The sequence below is a fragment of the Odocoileus virginianus genome, chromosome 34, assembly GCF_023699985.2.
Source record: "Odocoileus virginianus isolate 20LAN1187 ecotype Illinois chromosome 34, Ovbor_1.2, whole genome shotgun sequence".
In the NCBI taxonomy this organism is placed as follows: Eukaryota; Metazoa; Chordata; class Mammalia; order Artiodactyla; family Cervidae; genus Odocoileus; species Odocoileus virginianus.
This window is the reverse complement of record NC_069707.1, coordinates 1345476-1368329: the sequence shown is the minus strand read 5'-3', so window position 1 is coordinate 1368329 and position 22854 is coordinate 1345476. Positions and strand designations below refer to the sequence as shown.

The following is a 22854-nucleotide window of genomic DNA, read 5'->3' as shown; positions in this document are numbered from 1 at the left end:
CCACAGTGAGGGACGATGTCACCAGACAGCAGCGCTGGTTCATCTGCACGAGCTTCTTTCCTGGTTTCGAGGTGACTGTGGCCGGGGGGCCAATGATAGTGTGAGGGACTGTGCTTCTAGAGGACAATACGTGCAGCGTGCAAGAGGCCCACCTAGGTTCTGCCCCTGCTCCGGGCCTGCGTCCGCCATGAAACTGCATCTGAAAGGCTTTCTCCGGAGCACTGTTGCCTCCTGCTCAGTGAGGGAAGGTTTCTTGATTAGCCTGTCGAGGGCTTGTCAGGATCCAGTGAGATTATTTAGGAGAAAATTGTCTGTACTTTGGCATGAAATCTTCCTGAGTCCTTTCTAACTTGGTGTGAAGGGAGATTCAAGGAAGAATTCACAAATTTAAAAGAGGACTAAACTGGTGGAATGTTCATATGTGCTCAGAAGTGACCTGTTTGAAAGACAACTGGCTTGAACTTTCATCTTTATTGGTACAGATGTGTTAAAAAATCCAACTCCCACCAATTTATAATCTTACCTTGTGTAAGATGTCATATAGCCTTGCACAGCGATGAAGGGAAATAATTGATAAACAGTGCACAAAGAGCTGGATACGATTGCACACACACACACACACACACACACACACACACACACAACTTTAAAGTCTGATAGTTTTCCAGAACCAAAAAAACTATTCAGAAAGTGACCGTGACATTCTGTATACAAAGGCCAAGGGGTCCCTACATGGACTCCATTGTGGTAAGATGTGGTCTTATAATAGTATTATAATGTAAAATGATGGTAGTTTGGTAAATTAATATAAAAATTCTAAGTATCCTGGCTAGTTAAAATTAGCTTTAGATGAGCAAGTTGACAATGTGGACATAATTTCTTTTTTTCAAAAAATATATAAATTCTAGTTTCTTTTTTCTAGCTAAATGTCAGCTAAGAAAATCTATTTCAGCTGGCTCTTACATGCAACACATCTTCTGGTTTTAAGCCGTCTTTGTGTTGTTGCCGTTTTCATTGGTTTTTGCCCTGTGGTGTTTTCTGACGCGAACTCCTGGAGGAATTTGACTTTGTGCAGTAGCCACTTTCTGGAATTTTGCATGTCAACAGCCGTGGACACAGTAACTTCAGAATATTAGGAGTATAGAATCATCTCATGCCTTTGGAACAATCCTAAATTAAAGCTTTGTCTCTGTTTCCATTATAAGCCTCATTGTTTTCTTGGTTTGGCATCATTCCAGACAAACTGGTCGAAATCTTGGCAGGTTTGCTCGATAGTTCTACCAGATGTTGAGAAGAGTAGTTTTCCTCTCGAGCATTCTGAGTGAATGCATTCTTTATGAAACGGTCAAACTCAGGGTCTGGATCCAGACAGCTGGACACTGGGGAGCAGGCACTGGTCCTGTGGCTGTGCTAATTAGATTTTAGGTATACAAGTGCTAATTTACTTGGCAAATACCTAAACACAGTGGGCAGGTCTCTTCTTCCTCTACCTTTTCCCCCTGAATTGAACACCTAGGCAGCATCTCTCTGGACATTCCCTGGAGCGCTCTACCGGGTCAGAGAAGGCATCTGAGTCCTTCCGCGTCAGTGAACACGCGGATGACGTCTCCACGGCACATCTCCACTGTCAAAAAGATGGGAAATTAGCAGTGGTTGGTAATTAGCAGTGCCTCCGACTTGCTCCCTGGTGGTTCAGAGGTTAAAGCGTCTGCCTGCAATGTGGGAGACCTGGGTTCGATCCCTAGGTCGGGAAGATCCCCTGGAGAAGGAAATGGCAACCCACTCCAGTATTCTTGCCTGGAGAATCATGGACAGAGGAGCCTGGTGGGCTACAGTCCATAGGGTCACAAAGAGTCAGACACGACTGAGCGACTTAACTTTCCGACTTGTTGGGCTCCGAGTTGAGCCTGCTTTCGGGGGCAGAGCCCTCTAGGACATGGAGCAGACACACACAGAGGTGCACTTTCCTGACTGTGATGTTCTGTGATAACTCCCCCAGGATGGTGGTGCCAAAGCTGGGGCAGCCACCCCAGAACAGGGCCAGCCTGAGAGGTGGGGACTGGGGAGACCAGGGCCTAGATCTCTGCCTTCCCTGAGCATCTGAGCCTGCAGGCCTGGAGAAGAGGGGTCGGCTCAGTCAGAATGGGGATGCCGGTGCCAGGATCCCAAAGCCCACTGCTGATGAGCCGGGTGTGTGGATGGGCCGTGTGTGTGGATGGGCGGGCTTTGTGTGTAGGTGGGAGGGGCTTGTGTGGATGGGCGGAGTCTGTGGATGGGCAGGGCCTGTGTGTAGATGGGCAGGGCCTGTGTGTGGATGGGCGGGACTTACATGTGGATGGGCGGGGCTTGTGTATGGATGGGCAGGGCCTTGTGGATGGGTGGGGCCTGTGTGTAGATGGGTGGTGCCTGTGTGGATGGGTGGGGCTTGTGTGTGGATGGGCGGGGCCTGTGTGTGTGCTGCAGACCCCCTTAGGCAGGGGCTTCTGTTCTTACGAAACAACCTGAGTCAGGATGCTGCCACGAAAGGAAAGCAGCGCTGCCCCCACCCCTGTTACCTGGGCCCCCCATGCTGTGGTCCCTCCCCTGATGGGAGGCCCTGGGTGCAGCCTCGGCTGTAGTGGCCTCAGGGGAGGCAGCCAGAACAGCTCACTTCTCGTGCATCCTTCTCTCTGTCGGGCACCTGCTGGCGGCCTCATCCTGTAGGGCGGTCAGCATGGCCAGGGTCCCTGCTAGCACTCTGAGTTCTCCTCTGAAATCCCCCAGTTCGTCATCCTGTCTCCTTGGTTTAATCCTCTGTAAAGTGTGTGATGCTCTGAGCACCTTGTGGGAAGCAGAGCAGGCATCTGCCACGGGGTAAGGTGTCTGCTGGGGACACCCGTTTGGAAAAGGCTGCAAGACCTCCTGGGACAGAGCGTGGTCTCTTTCTCTGGGGCCCCTGCCTCCCCCTGCGTCCCTGCGCATGCTCGCAGCAGACCTGCCTGCCGGACGATGGGGCCCCTCTCGCTCCCTCTCCCCTTCCACCCTCACCTCTCCCCGCCTTCACCCCTTCCCTGGTTTGGGTTTGTTGAGCAGTAACTTGTGCCCCTAAAGGTAGGGAAGCTCAGGCCACTGCCCACGCCCACCACGGGCCGGCCTGTCCCCTCGCCCTGACGTTGACCGCCTGCTCTTTACCTCCATCTCAGGACCTCTCCTCTCCCTCAGCGGGACCTCTCTCCCCTCCAACTTTCTCTTCCGCCTGTCATTAAATGTTTCTCCTTCCTCTGTAATTACAGGTGTGAATTTCAGGATAACCTTTTCAAAAGGTGATTCACTTCTCAGCGTTTCATATTTGTTTCATTAGTAATGTAGCCTGAATGGATATTGACGTCTCTTTTTGCAACTGGTCATTTAGAAATTGGGGTTTAGGGAGCTGGTTCAGGAGATTAATTACCCTTCATCGTTGCTTCCAGAGCAGCGTCTAAGAGCCGCCGGTGATGACAGAAGCGTGTCCTCTCGCTGCCCAGGGCCCGGCTCCAAGCCCGGGGGGCTGAGAGCTCAATGCAGCCAAGCAGCTGCGTTTTCTGTTTCATTTCACTCGAACTCAGTGCAAGTAGCTGCGTGTGGCTGGTGGTTTCCTGAGCTACCTGACCCCCACTCCCAAGTCCTGGGGTGAAGCACCTTGTGTCTGGGTGATCAGGGCGTGGAGTTGTCTCTCTGCCTTGGCCCCTGGGAGGAGGTGAGGCAGCCCAGCACGGGCGTCGGTGATGGACCGCAGGAGCGCCAGCGGCCTGCTCCCGCCTGTCGCCGAGATAGTGCTCCAGCTCAGGGATGATGATAACGCTGAGCAGCGAGGTGCCAGCGCCTGGAGATGAAGAGGGTCCATTTCGGAGAATTCTGCTCCAAGGCTCCAGGCCTCGGCTATCTCCTAACGTAAACACGGACTCTTAAAAATGTGAAGAATCTGCTTAATGTGTAAACCGAGGTGATGGGGGCGTAGGCCACTTTCCGTTTGTGTGGATGCTGACGTGAGGCATCCCTGAGTCGCCTGCAGGCCGGGAGGAGGGGGAGACCTAGGAAAGAGAAGAGAGGGCAGGAGAGGGGGGCTCCTGTGCCCCCAGCCCCTCTTCTGTGCATCTTTCCAAGGCTGCTTGTCAAGACCAGGCCCTGTGCGTGGGTGAAGAGTGAAGCCTTTGGCTGGGTGCCCTGGGGCGGGAAGGCGCAGCCATGGCCCCCAGGCAGGTTTCCAGCCCTTAGGATTGTAGTGAAGAGCAGACCCCAGGCCCAAAGTCTTGGGTTTGGTTCTAGCCGAATCTTGGATGAGCCGGTGACCTCCCCTGGAGCCTCAGTCTCTTCTTTGGTCAGTGATGCACCTGAGCTTGTGTCCTCTGGGACCCTCGGTCTCTTCATCGGTGACCCCTGAACTCTGCCTGCCCAGCCTCCAGGCCCCGACAGCATCCTATCCGGGGGGCCAGCCTCTGCCCTGGCCCCAGGTCATGTGGACAAAGGCGCTTGGCTCATTTCCACAGAGAAAGGGCTTCAGACTTCCTTCCGCGGGTTTCTTTCTCCTGTGGTGGCGGTTGTGGTGCGGAGGTGAACCTGGAAGCGGGGAGGGTTTCTTCTCGGCTCCTCCTTCTCCCGGGAAGCCTCCCTGCCTGGCCCAGCGTGGAGCGCGTGTGCCCTAGTGGTGGCGGGGAGCTCGGGTCTGGACACGTGGGCTCTCAGGGTCATTCCCTTCCCTTCACGCTGCCAGTCCTTGTGAGGAAGCTGCTTTGTGCTTGGACCTGTGTGGATCCGGCAGGACCCAGACCTGTGAGCGCTGGCTTCTCATGACCCCAGCCTGCAGCGAAACACCCTTGCTTTCAACTCGTCTCCTGGGCACTCGTGTTGCCCCAGGAAGGGCCAGACCGGGCTCACAGGAGGAGGGACGAGGTCGGGGTGTGATGAGGGCACAGACAATGCTTCGGGTGCTGGGAAGGTTTCACCGGGCTTGGATGCTGACTTGAACCCGGGTTCTGGCTGGTCTTCCCTGGGAGCCCCAGGCCCCTGACCGTGCGTGATGTGCTCATTCTCACTTGAAGACGTCGGGACCGTGTGAGCGCACCTGAGACCTGGGGTGAGCCTGCTTCCCGGCCTGGGGAGTGGTCTCCCCGCCGCTTCTTGGGCAGACGGGCCTCTCACCTGCTGCCCGCGGCGGGCTGCCCCTCTGCTCCTGCCTCCTCCGCCCGCCCCGCCCTCCGCGGGGACCGTCCTTCCATATGGCGCACGGTCTCCTGAGGTTTGGCTCGGGAGCAAGCTCTCTGGTGCCTCTGATTTGGGATGCGTTTCCCCTGCTGCGCAGATCTCTTTGATAGCCTTACCATGTACTTTAGCATAATTTGCTCTAAATGCTTTAAAATGAGCAGGAACCTTAAAAAAGAAGCCTTGGCTGCAGGCCTCTGGAAATTTCACCTTGTCAGCGAGTGTGTTGGTCTACTGGGCAACGGGGGGCGGACGTAGGTGCCACCTGCCGTCCACTTGGTGGCCCGGGGCGGGCGAGGCCATCGGGGCGTTTGTGAGCTCCCCCTGACGACAGAGCGCAGGGCACGGCACCTCTGGGGCCGCCTTCTCCAGCTCCGCCTGTCCTCTGGCCTCGGGCGGGCCGGGCCGTCTGCCGGCCCCTCTCAGAGGGCTGGTGTGCAGGGCGCGGTCCCTGCCCCTGGGCCTTTGCCCCCACGCCCGTCCGTGTGCACGGATGTACCCAGATGGTCCCTGAGGCAGACACCGGGGGCTCCCCAGGGCTGACCGGCGGCCCAGCGGACAGTGAAGTGGTGGACACAGAGCTGACCCCAGTGTGCAGGGCGGAGGGTTTGGAAAATGGAGTCAGATGTGAGCGTAATACTTGTTTTCTAGGCTAATTTGTCCCTTCGCTCTTAGACACAGGCAGGGCATATGAATGACCTTTCGTATGCTTTGCTCTGGAGGCACCTTGGGCACACGGGAGGGAGGCGTCCCGCTCCAGGGTGGTGATGAGAGGTGGACGTTTCCGGTCGTAGAGCAGGTGCGTCTGCTGCAGCACACCCATGGCATGCACGCCTGGGGGTTCAGACGTCTTCCTGACGCTTAAGTGTCTCTGAGCCCCGTATCCCTCCCTACGTCTGCTTGTTCAGACACCTCCTGACCCTGCCACAGCCCTGGTCACGCCTCAGTGAGTCCCGCCTGGTCATGTTACTACAGCTCCCCAGACAGTGAGCGTTTATTGAGCACCAGCTGTAGACCAGACGTGGTGCTGGGCTTGGGCCCCGTGGATGAACACATCCATCGCTACCCGAGAGGCCCCAGGTGCTCGTAAGCAGCTGGCCGAGCGTCCGCTGTAGCGTTCTCCCACTTCCCAAGTTTGTCCTGTCTCGCAGAGCCGCAGCCAGAGAACGCGGAGCTGTGAAGCGTCCCTTTGGTCTACGCGCGATTCTTACTGGGATGCTGCCGAGAACTGGCACTTCACTGTCACTGAACTCATGACGAGAGTGCTGGCCTCGGGTCCACCGAGACCCCCGTGCACACCTTCATGTCACTGCGTGCGGTGACGTCGCGGGGACACAGGCCTGGCTTGTACCCGTGGAGGTTTTAAGGCCTTTGTGCAAACAAATCGTCTCTGAGCCTCCAGAGTGGGGTTGACTGTCGAGTCAGGAGCCTTCAGGTGAGAATCAGAGATCATCCTTGTGCTCACGTAACACCATCTACCTGTGTTTTATTTTGAGACTCTCAAACTCTTCGTAATAAATACAGGTAGATGTTTGAGAGTAGCACCAGGACGTCCTTGGTGGCTCAGACGGTAAAACGTCTGCCTACAATGCAGAAGACCTGGGTTCAGTCCCTGGGTCGGGAAGATCTTCTGGAGAAAGACATGGCAGCCCACTCCAGTATTCTTGCCTGGAGAATCCCATGGACGGAGGAGCCTGGTGGACTACAGTTCATGGGGTTGCAGAGTCTGATACGACTGAGCAACTTTACTTTCTTTCTTTCTGAGAGTAATAAAGTTCCTGCTGACTCTCAAGTAAACACAAATCTGGAATAATCAAAACCCAAGAGTTTCTTATCTCCAAGAAGTACTAACAAGAAGCAAAAATATCTGTTTTCATTATTGAAATAAATATTAATGTGGAGGCAGGGAAGGAAAGTAGATAAAAAAGACAGGCTTTGAGAAAAGAGCAGAGATTTGCAGAGCAGGGCATGGAGCGGAACTTCTGCCCGTCCCTAGCTGTGGGGTCAGGACCCAGCGCTCACCGTGTGGAGGGTGCCTGAGCTCAGGGCATCAGAGAGGGCCTGGGTCTGGGGACCAGAAGCCCACAAGGACTCGATAAAAAGTTAGAAAAGCCTTACGTCCTCTCAAACAAGACAGGAATGCAGTGCTGAAATAAAGCAAACAGTAGCACCGGCCCGCCCACCTCCCGTTTCCTCCTCGGTGGGTCAGCCCCTGCCGTGCCTGCTCATCCCAGAGCGCCGGGAACTCCTGTTTCTCAGCCAGGCTTCAGGGACCGCTGCTCTGGGAGCTCTCAGTCTGCGTGGGGCTGTGTTCGCGTGCACGCGCGGCGGGCAGCGCTCCTGTTTGTCTTCGGGCAGGGCTCCTGCAGCCCCTGCGCCAGCTCGTCTCCTGGGTCCTGTCTCCGCGCACGAGCACCCCTCCCCATGGACCCTGAGTGTGGAGCCCACCTGCCCTCGCTGCCTGCATCTTCCTGCACAGCTTGCCCCCTCCTCTCGACACCTGAGTTGCCTCCCTCTCAGCTTCGTGCTCCTAATTTTCTTTTTGAAAATGACGGTAAACGGGAGGATCTCTTAGTGCCCATACTTGAAGCTTTGATGATGGGAACGTGGCCCAGAGCACAGATGCCCTGGGGTTGAGTGTCTGCCTGGGAGGGCTTCCTGCAGGTTGCATCTTTGTGCCAAGCAGGTGCTCATCCACGTCCTTCGTCTTATTTTCACAATAAGGATGATGAAATAAGCCTTAGTGTTACCATCATCTTCATTTCACAAATGAAGGAGCCAAGGATTGTTTGGCTAAGAGGATGACTGTCCCAATCACACAGCCAGCTGCCTGTCTCCAGGCAGCTTCCTTTGTCCACTCCGCGCTGCAGTGCCGACCGGGCCCCCAGACACACAGGCATTTATCAGCACAGAGTGTTGACCACTTTCTCTCTCTTTGTTGGGTTTACAACATAAATCTAGTCATAAAAACTAAAAAAAAAAAAAAAAACAATGAAAAGCCATCAAGAGTCTCCAAATGATGCTGGTGACACCTGTTATCAATACTGTGCTGTCTCCGTCACTGTTTCACTCAGTGTCTTAGGCATATTGAGACAGATCCCCCTTTGCAAGACCCACAATCTATTGTTTTCACCTATGTTGCCAGCTTGTTTTTCAAATCAGCAAAGGGGGGATCTAGTAAAAGCCCCTCCCGCTGGCTCCGTGCCGCCCAGTGCCTCCTGGTGATCATCAGCCGTGGCCGGGCGGCTCCCGGCAGGACCGTGCACACGTGGAGACACAGATGCCCTCCTCATCCTGAAGTTCACTTCATCCTTCTCAGGCACACTGCGAGTCTCGTTATTTTAGTTACTCACATGGCTACTGCAAAGGTCAGCAGAGAAAGTGCTACTACGCCCACTTCGCAGATAAGCGCACGACCCCCTGCTGCCGGGCTGGTGGTTCCGACAGTGTGCGGAAGGTCCTGAGTAGCGTCCGGCTGTCACAGAATCCACTTGCCGTGGGTTCACGGCATCCATGCTAACTGCCAGTTAATGACCAAGGCCTGGAGGGCTGTCACAGCGCGGGGGTCATTTTGCCAGACTGTCCGCTGGCGTCATCTGTGCTCAGCGAGCAGAACGCAGACTTGGGAATGTTGTGGTCGCAGGAAAGGGGGCCCAGTCCCTCCCAGCTCTTGATCTGTGGGCCAGTCTCAGCACGGCCCCGTCAGGCCCCCTGACGTCACACTCTTGGTTTGCTCCCCGGGTCTGTGCGCTTGGACTCCACACCGCTGTCTTCCTTTCCCGTCGTCTCAGAGACTCTCTTGGGTGAGAGTCTTCAGGTCCCCACCCAGGAGTCAGCAGCCCATCCCACGCTCTCAGGAGCTCACACTCTCCTCGCGAGGCCTGCCGGTCCTGCATCGTCCCGCACGGCAGGACGGGTGTTCCCTGGCCGAGCCGGGTGGTGGATACTTGTGTGCTGTGTTTGCTGCCCTCTGGACCTTAATCTCCACGAGGACAGGCCCTCCTCTGAACCCTCGCAGAGTCCAGGAAAACGCCTGACAGAGGGCAGTCCCCTAATAATCGCTGAGCAATCACAATCATCTTCCATTCAAAGTGGACCTGACTCTTTCCTACCTTAGAAATATGAGGCTTGATCCCTGTGGGAAATAGAGGCAAAGACTATTAAAATACTGAAGTAGAGTGTTTTTTAAACATGCATGGGTTGGTGCATGTTAGTTCCAGCAAGTGGATGAGGAATAAGTGAATGAGTGAGAGAGAATGAATGAGTGAGGGGTGGCCGTCTCTGGGCAGAGAACACCCCGCAGCAGCTGTGTTTCCCTGGAGCATCTCAGCTGCAGGCTTAGGGCTGGAAAATGCTTGTCCAGCTTCGAGTCACGGGTTCCGTTCTCTATTCCGCTAGAAAGTAGGGGGAACCCTCCTGAGATCTGAGACAGCTCAGGCTCTAAAGTGAAGCTGGTCTTTAGCACAGGCTGTGTGTTTGTGGTCCTCCCCGCCTCCTTCCTTGGTGGTTTAAGGTCACTCCCTCGAGCCCCTCAGATCCACCTGCACCCCAGATGCCCCATGGGTTCTGCCCTGTCTGCCCTGCCTGCTGTGTGGGCCTCATCCTGGCATCGAGCAAGCACGCTTACTTGGAAGCTATGTTCACTTTCCGGTGGCTCATTATTTAGAAAGTTCTTTCTTTGGGGAATCTTCCAGCTGCATGATTATGTAATTCAGAGATGTTTTTCTTAATTTAACCCATGCCATGTGTTATCTTGTAAAAATGGCATCTTCCATCAACATATCAATATTGCATGGGAAAAAATTTGTCTGTATTAAGAGTTTAATCCGTTTCTTAAATGGTTTCACTTTGTTCCCACTTTTCCTCTGGTTTAAACCCATTCATTTATTAAGTGGAATATGGACCATGGCTTTAATCTGTGTACACTTGACCCACTTTTTCTGATGCTGGAGCCCCTGGACCTGCAGGCAGACACGCACGTGCAGCCCTTAGTCCCCCCCGACACGTGCCGACTGCACTGCGTCCTGAACGGGAGAGAGACGGGCCCGGGACCCTGAGTCGTTGCTGCCAGAGCGGTGCTGGAGGTGTAACAGAGTCCCTCTAAACTGGACAAGGTGTCTTTTATCGGAACTAGTGTGAAGACCCTCAACCACGTTCGTCAGTGAACACTAAATTCTTTAGAAGGGGAATATTTTATTTTCCTCCCTGGGCTTTGTTTAGTAAAGAATCCAGCTCCTTGAAAAGATCACATTCCTCTGTGCACTGACTCTCCTGGAATTTAATTGCTGGTAAAAGGGGGAAGGGGGAGAAATGTGGAGAAAGTATGAGTTCTCTCATTTCTGAGAAAGAACAGGTCCATTGTTTGTTCCACACCATTAAATTACCAAGAATTACAGTCAAATCCCAAAGGCCTGAATGCTCGACTTTTTAAAAAATGAGAAGACGGAGGCTGTTGCCCTCCATTTAGAGAGAATGGTAATTACGGTGTCTTCCCTAAGCCATCTGCATTTCCTCGTCTTATGGTTTCAGGAAATACAAATAGAGCACCTCTTATAGGTAAAAATTAGCAGGATTTAGGTTATTCCCTGTTTTCATCTGAAATTGAAGGGCGCTCCTTCTGGGCGGGCGCCCATGTGGGCCTGGCCTGGGAGGGTCCCGGGATATTTCACCGTCAGCTTTGCTCCTCTGTGGCCCCTCTCCCAGTCTCTCTTGCTTTTGCACAAAACTGTTCTAGTCCCAGCCAGCTGTGAGTCATAGGAGCAAGTCCGTGAAAACTAGATGCTTATGAGGAGCGGAATGAGGCAGCTTTGAAAGACAAGCAGCATTTCATGCGACGGGATCCCTCACGTGGAGGTCCTGTCTCCAGGACTGAACAGGGAGAGCGAAAAGAAAAAGAGGTTGAAATTCCATGGTGACAGAATTCATTCAGCGTGCTTCTGTACTTTTTTCTGTTCAATTGTGTCCGACTCTCTTTGACCCCGTGGACTGCAGCACGCCAGGTCCCCCTGTCCCTCACCATCTCTCAGAGTTTGCCCAAGTTCATGTCCATTGGGTCGGTGATGCCGTCCAACCATCTCATCCTCTGTCATCCCTTCTCTTCTGCCTTCAATCTTTCCCAGCATCAGGGTCTTATCCAATGAGTCAACTCTTCACATCAGGTGGCCAAGTATTGGAGTTTCAGCTTCAGCATCAGTCCTTCCAATGAATATTCAGGACTGATTTCCTTTAGGATGGACTGGTTGGATCTCCTTGCAGTCCAAGGGACTCTTAAGAGTCTTCTCCAACACCACAGTTCAAAAGCATCAATTCTTTAGCACTGAGCCTTCTTTATGGTCCAACTCTCACATCCATACATGACGACTGGAAAAACCATAGCTTTAACTAGATAGACCTTTGTCATTAAAGTGATGTCTCTGCTTTTTAAAATGCTGTCTAGGTTTGTCATAGCGTCCTTACAAGGAGCAAGTGTCTTTTAATTTCATGGCTGCAGTCACTGTCCACAGTGATTTTGGAGCCCAAAGAAAATAAAGTCTGTCACTATATCCATTGTTTCCCCACCTATTTGCCAGGAAGTGAGGGGACTGGATGCCACTATCTTCATTTTTTGAATGCTGAGTTTCAAACTAACTTTTTGATTCTCCTCTTTCACTTTCATCAAGAGGCTCTTTAGTTCTTCATTTTCTGCCATAAGGGTGGTGTCATCTGCATATCTGAGGTTATTGATATTTCTCCTGGCAATCTTGATTCCAGCTTGTGATTCATCCAGCCTAGCTTTTCACATGATGTACTCTGCATATAAGTTAAATAAGCAGGGTGATAATATACAGCCTTGACGTACTCCTTTCCCAATTTAGAACCAGTCTGTTGTTCCATGTCCGGTTCTAACTGTTGCTTCTTGACCAGCATAAAGGTTTCTCAGGAGGCAGGTAAGGTGGTCTGTGATTCCCACCTCTTTCAGAATTTTCCACAGTTTGTTGTGATCCACACAGAAAGCTTCTGTATTTGCTCTGTTTAAGAAAAATCTATATATATATATTTTTTGCAAAATCTTGGAGAAGGCAATGATCTCTTTTCACTTGCCTCTTGGTTAAAATAAGCACAGATCATTTCAGCAAGTGACCTTATTCACAGGAAACATTAGAGCAGGGTAAGTGTGCCCCCTTGTCCCCAGAGCCCCGCTGGATAAAGACGTGATGCTCCAGATGCTGAGCACGGTCTGGTGGCTGGAGCCTTCATCCAGAAACCCTGCAAACGGCCCCTCATCAGCTCCCAGAGGTTCAGGTAGAGAAGTGGTCGCCCGCCAGCTCCCAGCCACAGTGCCCTGGCTGCCCTTCTTCCCGGGCCCCACCTGGACCCCAGGAGGGAAGTGGTCCCCTGGGCAGCTGACCCCCAAACCCGGGGCCCTTCCCTCCTCTGGCTTCACCTCAGCTTCGGCATCGGTTTGTCTTCACGCATCACCAAGCAGGACACTCGGAGATGAAAGGGCCGAGTTTGGGTATCTGTCTTCTCAAGGAATGAGGCACCCTGAGTTTGAGACTCTTCTCTCTGTTTCTTCCTGACGAGACAGCAGGTCGATGAGGGCCCTGAGCTTCTGCCTAACTGCGTTCCCACTTTCCTCCGGCTCCCCGGGGGCGGGGGGGGGGTGTCGCTGTGAGCAGAGCCAAGTATCACGGGGACAAACCTGCTGGATAAGCCGTTCAAACGGCCACAGCACCCAGGGCTGTGCACTCACCGTGGAGTGTCGAGAAGTGCCGCACCTCAGCGCCGGCCTTCTTTCCTTTAACGGCTCAGTGGTGCTCCGTTAATCAGAGCACAGGCCTGGGCGGGGCAGGCGATGCTCCAGCGACCACGTCCTCTAACCCAAAGCAGCGCTGGGGTCACCTTCATGCTTGTTGTGTCTGGGGCGAGGACGACTAGGCAGGACTGGGGTGGGGTGTGTGGGGGGTTGGGAAGCTGAGGGGGGCAGGGGACACCATCCACTGTGTGGGGGCGGGTGTGGGAGGCTGGTGGCTAGATCTGAGCCCCGCTGGGAGACCCCGCGCTCTGAAGCTCTGTGTCCAGGCATCAGAGGAGCCAAGGCAAGGACAGGGGCCCGGGAGGGGCCCCCGGGCAGCGGCTCTCTGCCTGTAGCGCCCTTGCAGCCCTGGGTCCCAGAGGGTCCCTTGGACCCCGTGGAGCCAGGGCACTTACTCAGAAACTGACCTTCCACACGAAGGGGTACCTGGGGTGTGGATGAGATTGTGTGGTGCTTTCCAGCAGGGAGAGCCTGCCCCCCCCCAATTCCAGAAAGACAGGGGGCTCCAGACTCATGTGACTTCCAAGTTGATGGCAAAACGTAGTGAATGGAGGGGTCAACCAGGCACTGAATTCACAGACTCAAAGAAAAGCATCGCTATTCAGACAGTTAGAGGTAAACAGAACACATGTGTCCCAGGGCAGAGCTGGACGGTGTCCCAGGCCAGTGGTGGAGCATTCAGAGGTTCAGCCACTGGATGTTGAGCAGAATGACCAGTTATCTGGATGTCTGAGACCCCGGAGGTCAGAGGCTTCCGGGCTTCCCACCATGTTTCTGGGACACTCCTTCAACACCAAGTGGCCTAGACAGCCTCCTGCTTTCCCCAGAACACTCCTTGAGACGTCTGGCTTCTTTTTTCTTTTCTCCTCCAAGTTTTTGAGAGTTGACCAAGACAAGGACAAAGACTGCAGCTTGGACTGCGGGGGCTCCGCCCAGAAGCCGCTGTGCGCCTCGGACGGGAGGACCTTCCTATCCCGCTGCGAGTTTCAACGCGCCAAGTGCAAAGACCCCCAGCTGGAAATTGCTTATCGAGGCAGCTGCAAAGGTAGGTTTCCTTCCATCACTTGTTCGAGAGCCAAGCCCTGAAATGCACGTTTACGTGCTTTGTCTTCACCCGGCCAAGTTTCCTGTGCCAAAGTCAAGGGTATCTGCTCGTGAATCTTTGTCAGGGCGCGTAGTGGTGAGAGTCGTTTTTGAATCATTATGTTCTTGTTGAATGTTCTTTTTTCTTAGAATGTTTTATGACATCACACATCGCAACACAGATTCATCCAGGTTTCACAGAATGTTTCCAGAGTCTCCTAAAATTATTCTTTCTTGCCCCCGTTTTTTAAAGTGGTTCTTTCAACTCTTTCTCGTTTCACTGTCTAACATGTGGGGCGTGTATAATAGCACCTGTGCTGTTTTCAGGGATTTTTTTTTTTTCTTTGTTGGCGCTGATTTTACACTTGTAATTTTCAGTTTTCCTGATTTAAGAAGTGGATTTGGAGCTAACAAGCAGGCTTAGAGCAAAACATTGCAACGTTTCCCGCGTTAATGAAAGGTTTGACTCAGCAAAACACGTTTCAAACACAAATAGAGTCATTTTCAGAAAGAGATTTGACTTTCTTTTTCTTATTATCTAGGAGAAAAGACCACACAGGCTAAAACCCGCTTAAGACCATGTCCTGCGGTATCTAGCTATTAGCCCAACAACTGCTCAAATGAAGGGAGGCCGCTGCCTCGGGCCCGTACTCAGCCAGGCTCTGAGTGAGCCCCCGTTCCTTTCACAGGGCCACCCGGCCTAGGGGACAGGTCCGACTCACTTCTCCCCGTGACAGAGACAGAGCTGCCTGTTCCCTGGGCCTGGGTGCTGCTCCTGTTGGCACCTCATGGGGCCCTCTGCCCACGGACGTTGGGCAGCCCAGCACCCAGCTTCCTGCTGGCGTCCGATTAGTGTGCCCTAAACTCATCACTCTGTGAGGAACGTGGAGGTAACTTCATGCCTTGATGGCTGTCACACACCTCAGGTGTCTGCGCTGAGAAATGGAAAGTGACCCAAGAGTAGACTCAAGTATCAGGGGATCTCCCCTGCAGAGAAGCTTCTAGAAGCAGTGGCCTATGCTGGCTTAGCTCGTGAGGACAGGTGCTGTGGTGTGAGGTTTGATTTTATGTTCCTCTTTGGTGCCGTGTTCCTTTGGACACCCCCATCAGATATCCTCTTGGAGACAACTCCTGTCAGACCCTCAGTTGGAGGACCGTGAGGAAGCTGCCATATTAAACCTCTGTGTTGGCTGTGGTCTCCATGGGCATCCGAGAGGCATTATTCACACTGAGGCCAGAGGCCCATCCGTCCGTCTGTCTGTCTGGGTCCGTCTGTCAGGGTGGACTCTCCCAAACCTCGCACTTGGAGCTCTGCAGGGTCCACTTCGCGTCGTTTTTGGACAGGAGGCCATGCTGGCATTAAACACAGATGGCCTTTCGGTAACGTCATTTTTAGCTCACTTGTGTTTGGATCCAGCCTAACTTTTCTGGATAACTCCTTGGTTGGAATTCTCACACCTCACTGAAGAAATTTCATGCTGTCAATTTATGACAAAAAATGAGATAAGGGAGAAGGTTAAAAACTACTGCTGTGACTACAGCCATGAAATTAAAAGATGCTTGCTCCTTGGAAGGAAAGCTATGACAAACCTAGACAGCATATTAAAAAGCAGACATCATTTTGTTGACAAAGGCCCATATAGTCAAAGGTATGCTTTTTCCAGTGGTCATGTATGGATGTGAGAGTTGGACCATAAAGAAAGCTGAGTGCTAATGAATTGGTGCTTTCAAACTGTGGTGTTGGAGAAGACTCTTGAGAGTCCCTTGGACTGCAAGGAGGTCAAACCAGTCCATCCTGAAGGAGATCAGTCCTGGGTGTTCATTGGAAAGACTGTTGCTGAAGCTCCCATTCTTCGGCCACCTGATGAGGAGAGCTGACTCACTGGAAAAGACCCTGATGCTGGGAAAGACTGAGGGCAGGAGAAGAAGCGGGCAGCAGAGGATGAGATGGTTGGACGGCATCTTTGATTCAGTGGACATGAATTTGGGCAAACTCTGGGAGACAGTGAAGGACAGGGAAGCCTGGCGTGCTGCAGTCCATGGGGTCTCAAAGAATTGGACATGACTTAGGGACTGAACAACAATGAAGGTAAAAACAGAACTTATCTCCTAAAATCAAGTTTAATTCAAATCAAAAGGATTAAAATAAAGAGACTGTGAAGATCCCTATAAACTTCAAGATCAAGTTTATTTGGTGCTTCAGCTACTATGGGTAGCAAATATATACAGTTACTTTACAGAGACGCTGTTAGTTGTATAGCACAGTTTGAAATAAACGGGCTTTATTGTATTGACATTTTAGATCTGGGGGGCAGGCCTGGGGCTCTGAGGCGTCTGCTGTCAGCCCCCGTCTCTGGGTCTGGCGATCTGAGTCTGGTCCGCAGGGGGCCACAGAGAAGGGGTTTCCCGCCTGCAGCAGACTTTTCCTGCATAAGCAGCCTTTCCCTGGGGCCGGGCTGGGAGCGGGAGCCGGACCTCCCCAGATGGGATGGGCCCCCTCCTACTGGCTGGCTTGCCTCTCAGGTCGCTTCCCCGTCCTGTCGCCTGAAGTCCAGCGTCTAACACCCCCAGCCTGCTCTGGGCCACATGGTGAGGGTTCAGTGTGAACAGGAGGGGCCTGGTGCTGGTGGGCGGGATGGGCATCCTGGTGGCAGCGGGCAGCGCTGCTGTCCCGCTCTGCCCAAGAGCGCTGGCCAGACTCCACACCAGCCCAGCTCAGGCGCGTTCCGCTCTGATGGTGAGAGGTGAAGCAGGCCGAAAGGCCCTTCCACCACAAGGAATGCAAAGACCCATCCGCGTTTGCCCTAAATTGTTCCTGGTGTTGAAATTGGCTGGTAATCAAGTATCAAGTTGGTGAGTGTGAAGCTGTGAGTTTTGAAGACATCTGCACATATGTGATGGGTGACAGCTTCATGGGCCAGTCTCCTTTGGATGTTCTAGTTTATAAACGATTGAAATATTTCGGGATTTGGTTAAGTTGGAGGAAAATGTTTTTTGCATTTCCTATTATGCTCTCCTGACCTTGAACAGAAGTGCAGTGGTTTACACAAATAGGTTTTTCTCATATTTTCTTTGAAATTTGTGGAGTTTCTATTTTTAGAACCCAGCAAACTCATTAATGTTTTTCTTTTGATCTAAGACCGTTGGGACTGCCTTTCTTTTCAAGCAAATCTCTGGCATTAAATTTAAAAAACAGAAGAGAGAAGAAAAAGAAAAGTCAAATGCCAGGAGATCTTGGAATTATTCTGAAATTTCTGGAAACACAGTCATAAAGGATTCTGACAAAAGCAGCTTCCTGGAGACTCTAAGACCCAGGTCTTTTGAGTGATGGATGTGTAAGAAGAAGAACATTGTTGCAAAGTGATGCCTGGTATTTCTCCTCCTTCTCCTTCACTGCCCCAATCTCACAGGTGCTGTCCTGATGGTTATCGCAGAGTGACCGCTGCCCGTGTTGGGGTCTCCGTGGGCGTGAGTGTCATCAGCACATGAGCACAGAGGTCTGCAAAGTTGTGCAGACGGACCCCATCACAGTTGTGATGACTTCCGGACCCCTCACTCTCTCCCTGTGAAAACCTGAGTGATACATACCTGGGCGTTCACTCTGGCCGAATAGTGACCGTCGGCCCAGAAGACTTGGGGTTGCCTACGGGCCCTTTGTCCCAGCCGGGCTGCTGTGATGAGTGTCACCTCGGCGTGCTCAGGCCAGACTGGGCCCTGGGTCCACGGGACCACCTGCATTCACCCACATGACCCGGGCCACTTGTGGGGGACGCCCTGCCGGCCTGGGCAGGATGTGAACTCTGCTGGTCTTGCAGGGAGAGCTCAGGCTGCAGCTCTGTTTCTGGACATTCCATGAAAGGCATGATGCATGCACGTGGTCAGCAGGGCTGTCGCCCCCGAAAGCACCGAGGATTTCCTGCGGATTTCTGCGAGGCCCGAGAGCGCCCGTCAGCCCCTCTCGGTGCTGAGGGCTTGGTAGCGCCCTCTCTGAAGTGCTCTGTGCGCTTTTACTGTAATTTTATTAAAACGCAGGACGTAAAGCCTGAGGGCGGTGCAGGCACGCAGCCCAGCAGGACTGGCGTGGCCCCGCCTGCCTCCCTCCCCTCCCCAGTCCAGGGCAGGAGCCGCTGTGGGTCTCCCCATGGGCAGGGATAGGGCTGGGGGGCGAGGTTCTGGCCTCTGCACCCCCTGAGCTCCCAGAGGTCAGGGAACCATGTAACCAGGACGAAGAAGCCAGGCTGGAGAGCTGCACCTGACTTCTCATCTCTGAGGCAGAGGGTTGGCTCAGGCAAACACGAGGAAGTCTACCTCTCTGAAGGCTTTCCTGATCATGGGTGTGTGGTGGTCAGCAGCCCTTGCTTTTATTTGGATAGCCGAGAAACAGGCTGGAAGCTGCATCACCGGCCGCTTGCCCAGGCTTCTGATGAGCTGCCCGGGAGTAAGGCAGGGTCTCTGAAGTTCCCTCTACTCCCAGGGAGGCTCTGTTATCTGGCAACGCTGCCCAGGCCAGGGCGCAGCTTGGTTGCTGTAAGTGTGTTCAAGCTGGATTTGGAAAAGGCAGAGGAAGCAGAGATCAAATTGCCAACATCCGCTGGATCATCGAAAAATCAAGAGAGTTCCAGAAAAACATCTATTTCTGCTTTATTGACTATGCCAAAACCTTTGACTGTGTGGATCACAATAAACTGTGGAAAATTCTGAAAGAGATGGGAATACCAGACCACTTGACCTGCTTCTTGAGAAACCTGTATGCAGGTCAGGAAGCAACAGTTAGAACTGGACATGGAACAACAGACTGGTTCCAAATAGGAAAAGGAGAACGTCAAGACTGTATATTGTCATCCTGCTTATTTAACTTATATGCAGAGTACATCATGAGAAACGCTGGGCTGGAAGAAGCACAAATTGGAATCAAGATTGCAGGGAGAAATAACAATAACCTCAGATATGCAGATGACACCACCCTTATGGCAGAAAGTGAAGAACTAAAAAGCCTCTTGATGAAAGTGAAAGAGGAGAGTGAAAAAGTTGGTTTAAAGCTCAGCATTCAGAAAACTAAGATCATGGCATCTGGTCCCATCACATCATGGCAGATAGATGGGGAAACAGTGGCTGATTTTATTTTTGGGGGGCTCCAAAATCACTGCAGATAGTGATTGCAGCCATGAAATGAAAAGAGGCTTATTCCTTGGAAGGAAAGTTATGACCAACCTAGACAGCATATTAAAAAGCAGAGACATTACTTTGCTAACGAAGGTCCGTCTAGTCAAAGCTATGGTTTCTCCAGTGGTCATGTATGGCTGTGAGAGTTGGACTGTGAAGAAAGCTGAGTGCCGAAGAATTGATGCTTTTGAATTGTGGTGTTGGAGAAGACTCTTGAGAGTCCCTTGGACTACAAGGAGATCCAACCAGTCCATCCTAAAAGAAATCAGTCCTGAATGTTTATTGGAAGGACTGATGCTGAAGCTGAAACTCCAATCCTTTGCCCACCTGATGCAAAGAGCTGACTCATTTGAAAAGACCCTGATGCTAGGAAAGATTGAGGGCAGGAAGAGAAGGGGACAACAGAGGATGAGATGGTTGGATGGCATCACTGACTCAATGGATATGATTTTGAGTAAACTCCGGGAGTTGGTGATGGACAGGTAGGCCTGGCGCGCTGCAGTTCATGGGGTTGCAAAGAGTTGGACACGACTGAGCAACTGAACTGAACTGAACTGAAATCAGTGTTGACCTGCCAGCATTTTCTTCAGCAAAAAGAGTCTTTCCATGGGGGCGTCTGCAGGCATGTGATGTGTGTGCCTGTGTGCACAGGTTCACATACATGTGTATATGTGGGCATGCACCTCCGTGTGGGGAGGTTGCATGTGTGTCCTGTAAGAACATATGTACTTATGTGTGTCCTCTGCCAGGTCCTTTTGGCTAGGCCTGTGTCCTTGCTTCCTGACAGGTCTCATCAGACTCCTTGCACCCACAGGCAGGCTCTGAGATGCCTGTTACACGTGTGGTTCCAGGACAGTTTAATCATGCTAGCGCTTGTCCCTTGCAGAAACCCTCCCCAGGCTTGTTGGCCTTAACCTTCCACGGTGTTCTCCCAGGTCTGATGTTAGACGCACCCTCTTGATGAAAGCAGACACAAGAGGTGGGGCCATTGCTCTCATGTTCAAACCAGGATCAGAAATACAACAGAACTTTGTGAAATATTGTGAAAGAAAAAAAAACTTTCTCTGTTTGCTTTAGCAACACCTGTGTCCTCCAAGAGTTCTTCGGGGGAGCTGGGCGGGCACAGCATGGCCTCAGCCGTCTCCTTCCTGCAAAGGTCAAGGCCAAATGTCACACAAAAGGACCCCGAGACCACTTTCACAGGGAGCTGGTGTGGTGCACGGATGGTCACGGTGGTCAGTCATCACAGAGCCAGTTCTGATCGGTTGTTTCCTGGATAAGCATTGTCAGAAACGTCTGAACACTTTCATATGTTTGTGCTATAGTTTGCACTTTATCTTTTTCCTTTAGGCCTTGGCCACCCCAATTATGCACCCTGGGTTTTGCTGTCTAATTTGTTTCTTTGTGCGTTTACAATGATAATACGTACTTAAAATAGACACTCAGCCCCTTTCTCCTCGGCTCTGAGCCGCGCCCTCTGGCCGAGGGGTGGCGTGGGCGCCTGCTGCGGTGTTGCCCGCTGGCCGGCGGCAGGTGGGCAGACGAGGAGCCTCCTTGGCGTCCTGCTGGTCCTGTGCCACAGCCCGGCGCTCCGCATCATTTACGCAAAGAACGCCGCGGCACAGAGTTCTCAGTTTCTCTGAGTCTGGCCTTCAAAATGACAGGTTGGTAAAGTACTACAACTTTTGAAATACAAGATCTGCTTCATTCGCTGCCAATAAAGTAAGAAGCCAGTCACCCTCAGGCTAGCGTTCTGCGGCTGCTACCAACAGCAAGCTGGCTTCCTCATCAGCCTTGTTTGTTCCGACCCCGGCCTGGTCCGTGCAGGCCCCATGCTGGCCACGGGGGCCCAGCGGAGAGAACGCTGTGTCCCCAGAAGGTTGACCCCCCCATGCTCAAAACCACCACACGTAGTCACCCTGCTAGGTCCAGAGTCAGCAGGTCTGTTGACCAGAAAATTACTCAGTGTAGCCTCTCCATAGATTTCACAGATGGACTGTAAGTAATTCCATATCCCCTTGAGTTTCTTCCTCAGTAAGGAGCTGGCTGGGGGGCTCTCTCCGGGGTGAGGACACCTAGGAAGAGTTAAAGATCCCCTTTCTTCAGGGTCGTGTTTCAGCATCGTCCTGTGTGTGTGATGGACAGGGGCCCCCCAAGAGGAGCGCTGAGGCTCGGGGCGGTCCAGCTCAGGGCTGCCTGTAAACGTCAGTGCCCTGACCTCATTCTGGCTGGGCCTCCTTGGGTCCTTGTGACTGTTCTTCTCCTAAATTCTTCTGCATGAAACGGGCAGCAAATCTGTCTTTTCCCATAATCGCTTAATCCGATCTTGAGTGATTTTAGCAAAGTAGGAAATGATTTGCTTCCTGTTTAAAAGACAGCATCATTAGAAATGACCGCTATAAAACGTGGCTGTTTATTTCTGGTTTAGAGCAAGTGCTGCATTGTGACAGTCTCTGTGACCAATGCATCCTGATGCTTGTGATCCCCTTGGAAAAGGAATATCTGTTACTTTGCAACTGAGAGAAAACAGTGAGCACAATGAGACAACACACACCAGGGGGCTGGCCCCATACTTCAGTAGGATAGAAGCGGTGGGCTGCTGTTGAGACCCTTCTCAAGAGTGCAGCCGCTGCGCCTGACTTAGATGTCTGGGATGCGGCGGGGCAGGCAGGTGGTCTGGGCAAGTGGCGCCCTGGTTTGGTGGGCAGATCGAGGCTTGCTCTTGGGGATGGGCCCTGCATTTCCCGCTGTACAGTCCTCCCGGCTCCCCGTGCCTGGGCCATCGGCTGTGTGCTGGCATAAACCGGAACTTAACGCTCTGTCCACGTGAGAGGTTTGAGAACTCCCTCATCAGTGGCAAACACACAAGCTTTTGAAGCTGGCATCGGAGACGGGAGGGTTCTTTGGTCGATGTATGTGTTTTTGCTGTGGTCCTCGAGAGTTCAGCTCTTGGGAGTAATCTGTAACTTGTCTGGACCCTCGTGGAGAGCTTGCAGGCTGGGAACGCATATCACTTTTCCTTTTAGACAGTCAAACCACAGGTTACACTAAAAAATGAGGACAGAAGTCCAGCACAGCAGTGTTTTCGCCTCAGCAAAAACATAGGCTGCATTAAAACCACATGTTGCTGAGTGCTGGCAAGAATGCAGATCACGACATGAGGCCTGAGCCCGCATGGACACGCCCCCCCAGTGCACAGGCCCATTTTGCCAAGGGGCGCCCCAGCGGCACTTGCTCGGGGTCCTAGATGAGGGCCCCCAGCAGCAGCATCTGTGCTCAGACCCGGCACCGCGGGACAGGAGCCTGAGCCCCGAGCTGGGGCCCAGATGGCGTCTCGTTGTAGCCAGGAGATTTTACTCCCAGGCAAGCGGAGAGTCACCCGCTAAAAATGCTGGGCGGTGGACACGTTTGAAGCAGTATCTCTCAGCGTTCAGAGGGCCTTTCAGACCTAGACAACTTGTAATTTAAATCTGGAAACACTTAAGAAAAATGGAGAAAGCCATTCTTTTCAACTTGTGAGATTCAAGTGAGTTACGTGGGCTGGCGTGACTCTGGCGTAAGCCCTGTGCGCGGGGTGCGGGCCCCGTGTGGGAGGC

At 52.6% G+C, this 22854-nt stretch overlaps 1 protein-coding gene across 2 annotated transcripts in view; it reads left to right on the top strand.

Moving 5' to 3' along the window:
• Nucleotides 1-22854, top strand: part of SMOC2 (SPARC related modular calcium binding 2) — a 154203-nt gene that overhangs the window by 32841 nt on the left and 98508 nt on the right. For both annotated transcript variants that reach the window (XM_070461328.1, XM_070461327.1), the window contains exon 2: nt 13886-14057. In XM_070461328.1, coding sequence (XP_070317429.1) covers nt 13886-14057 — 172 coding nt within the window. The remainder of the gene's footprint in view (nt 1-13885; nt 14058-22854) is intronic.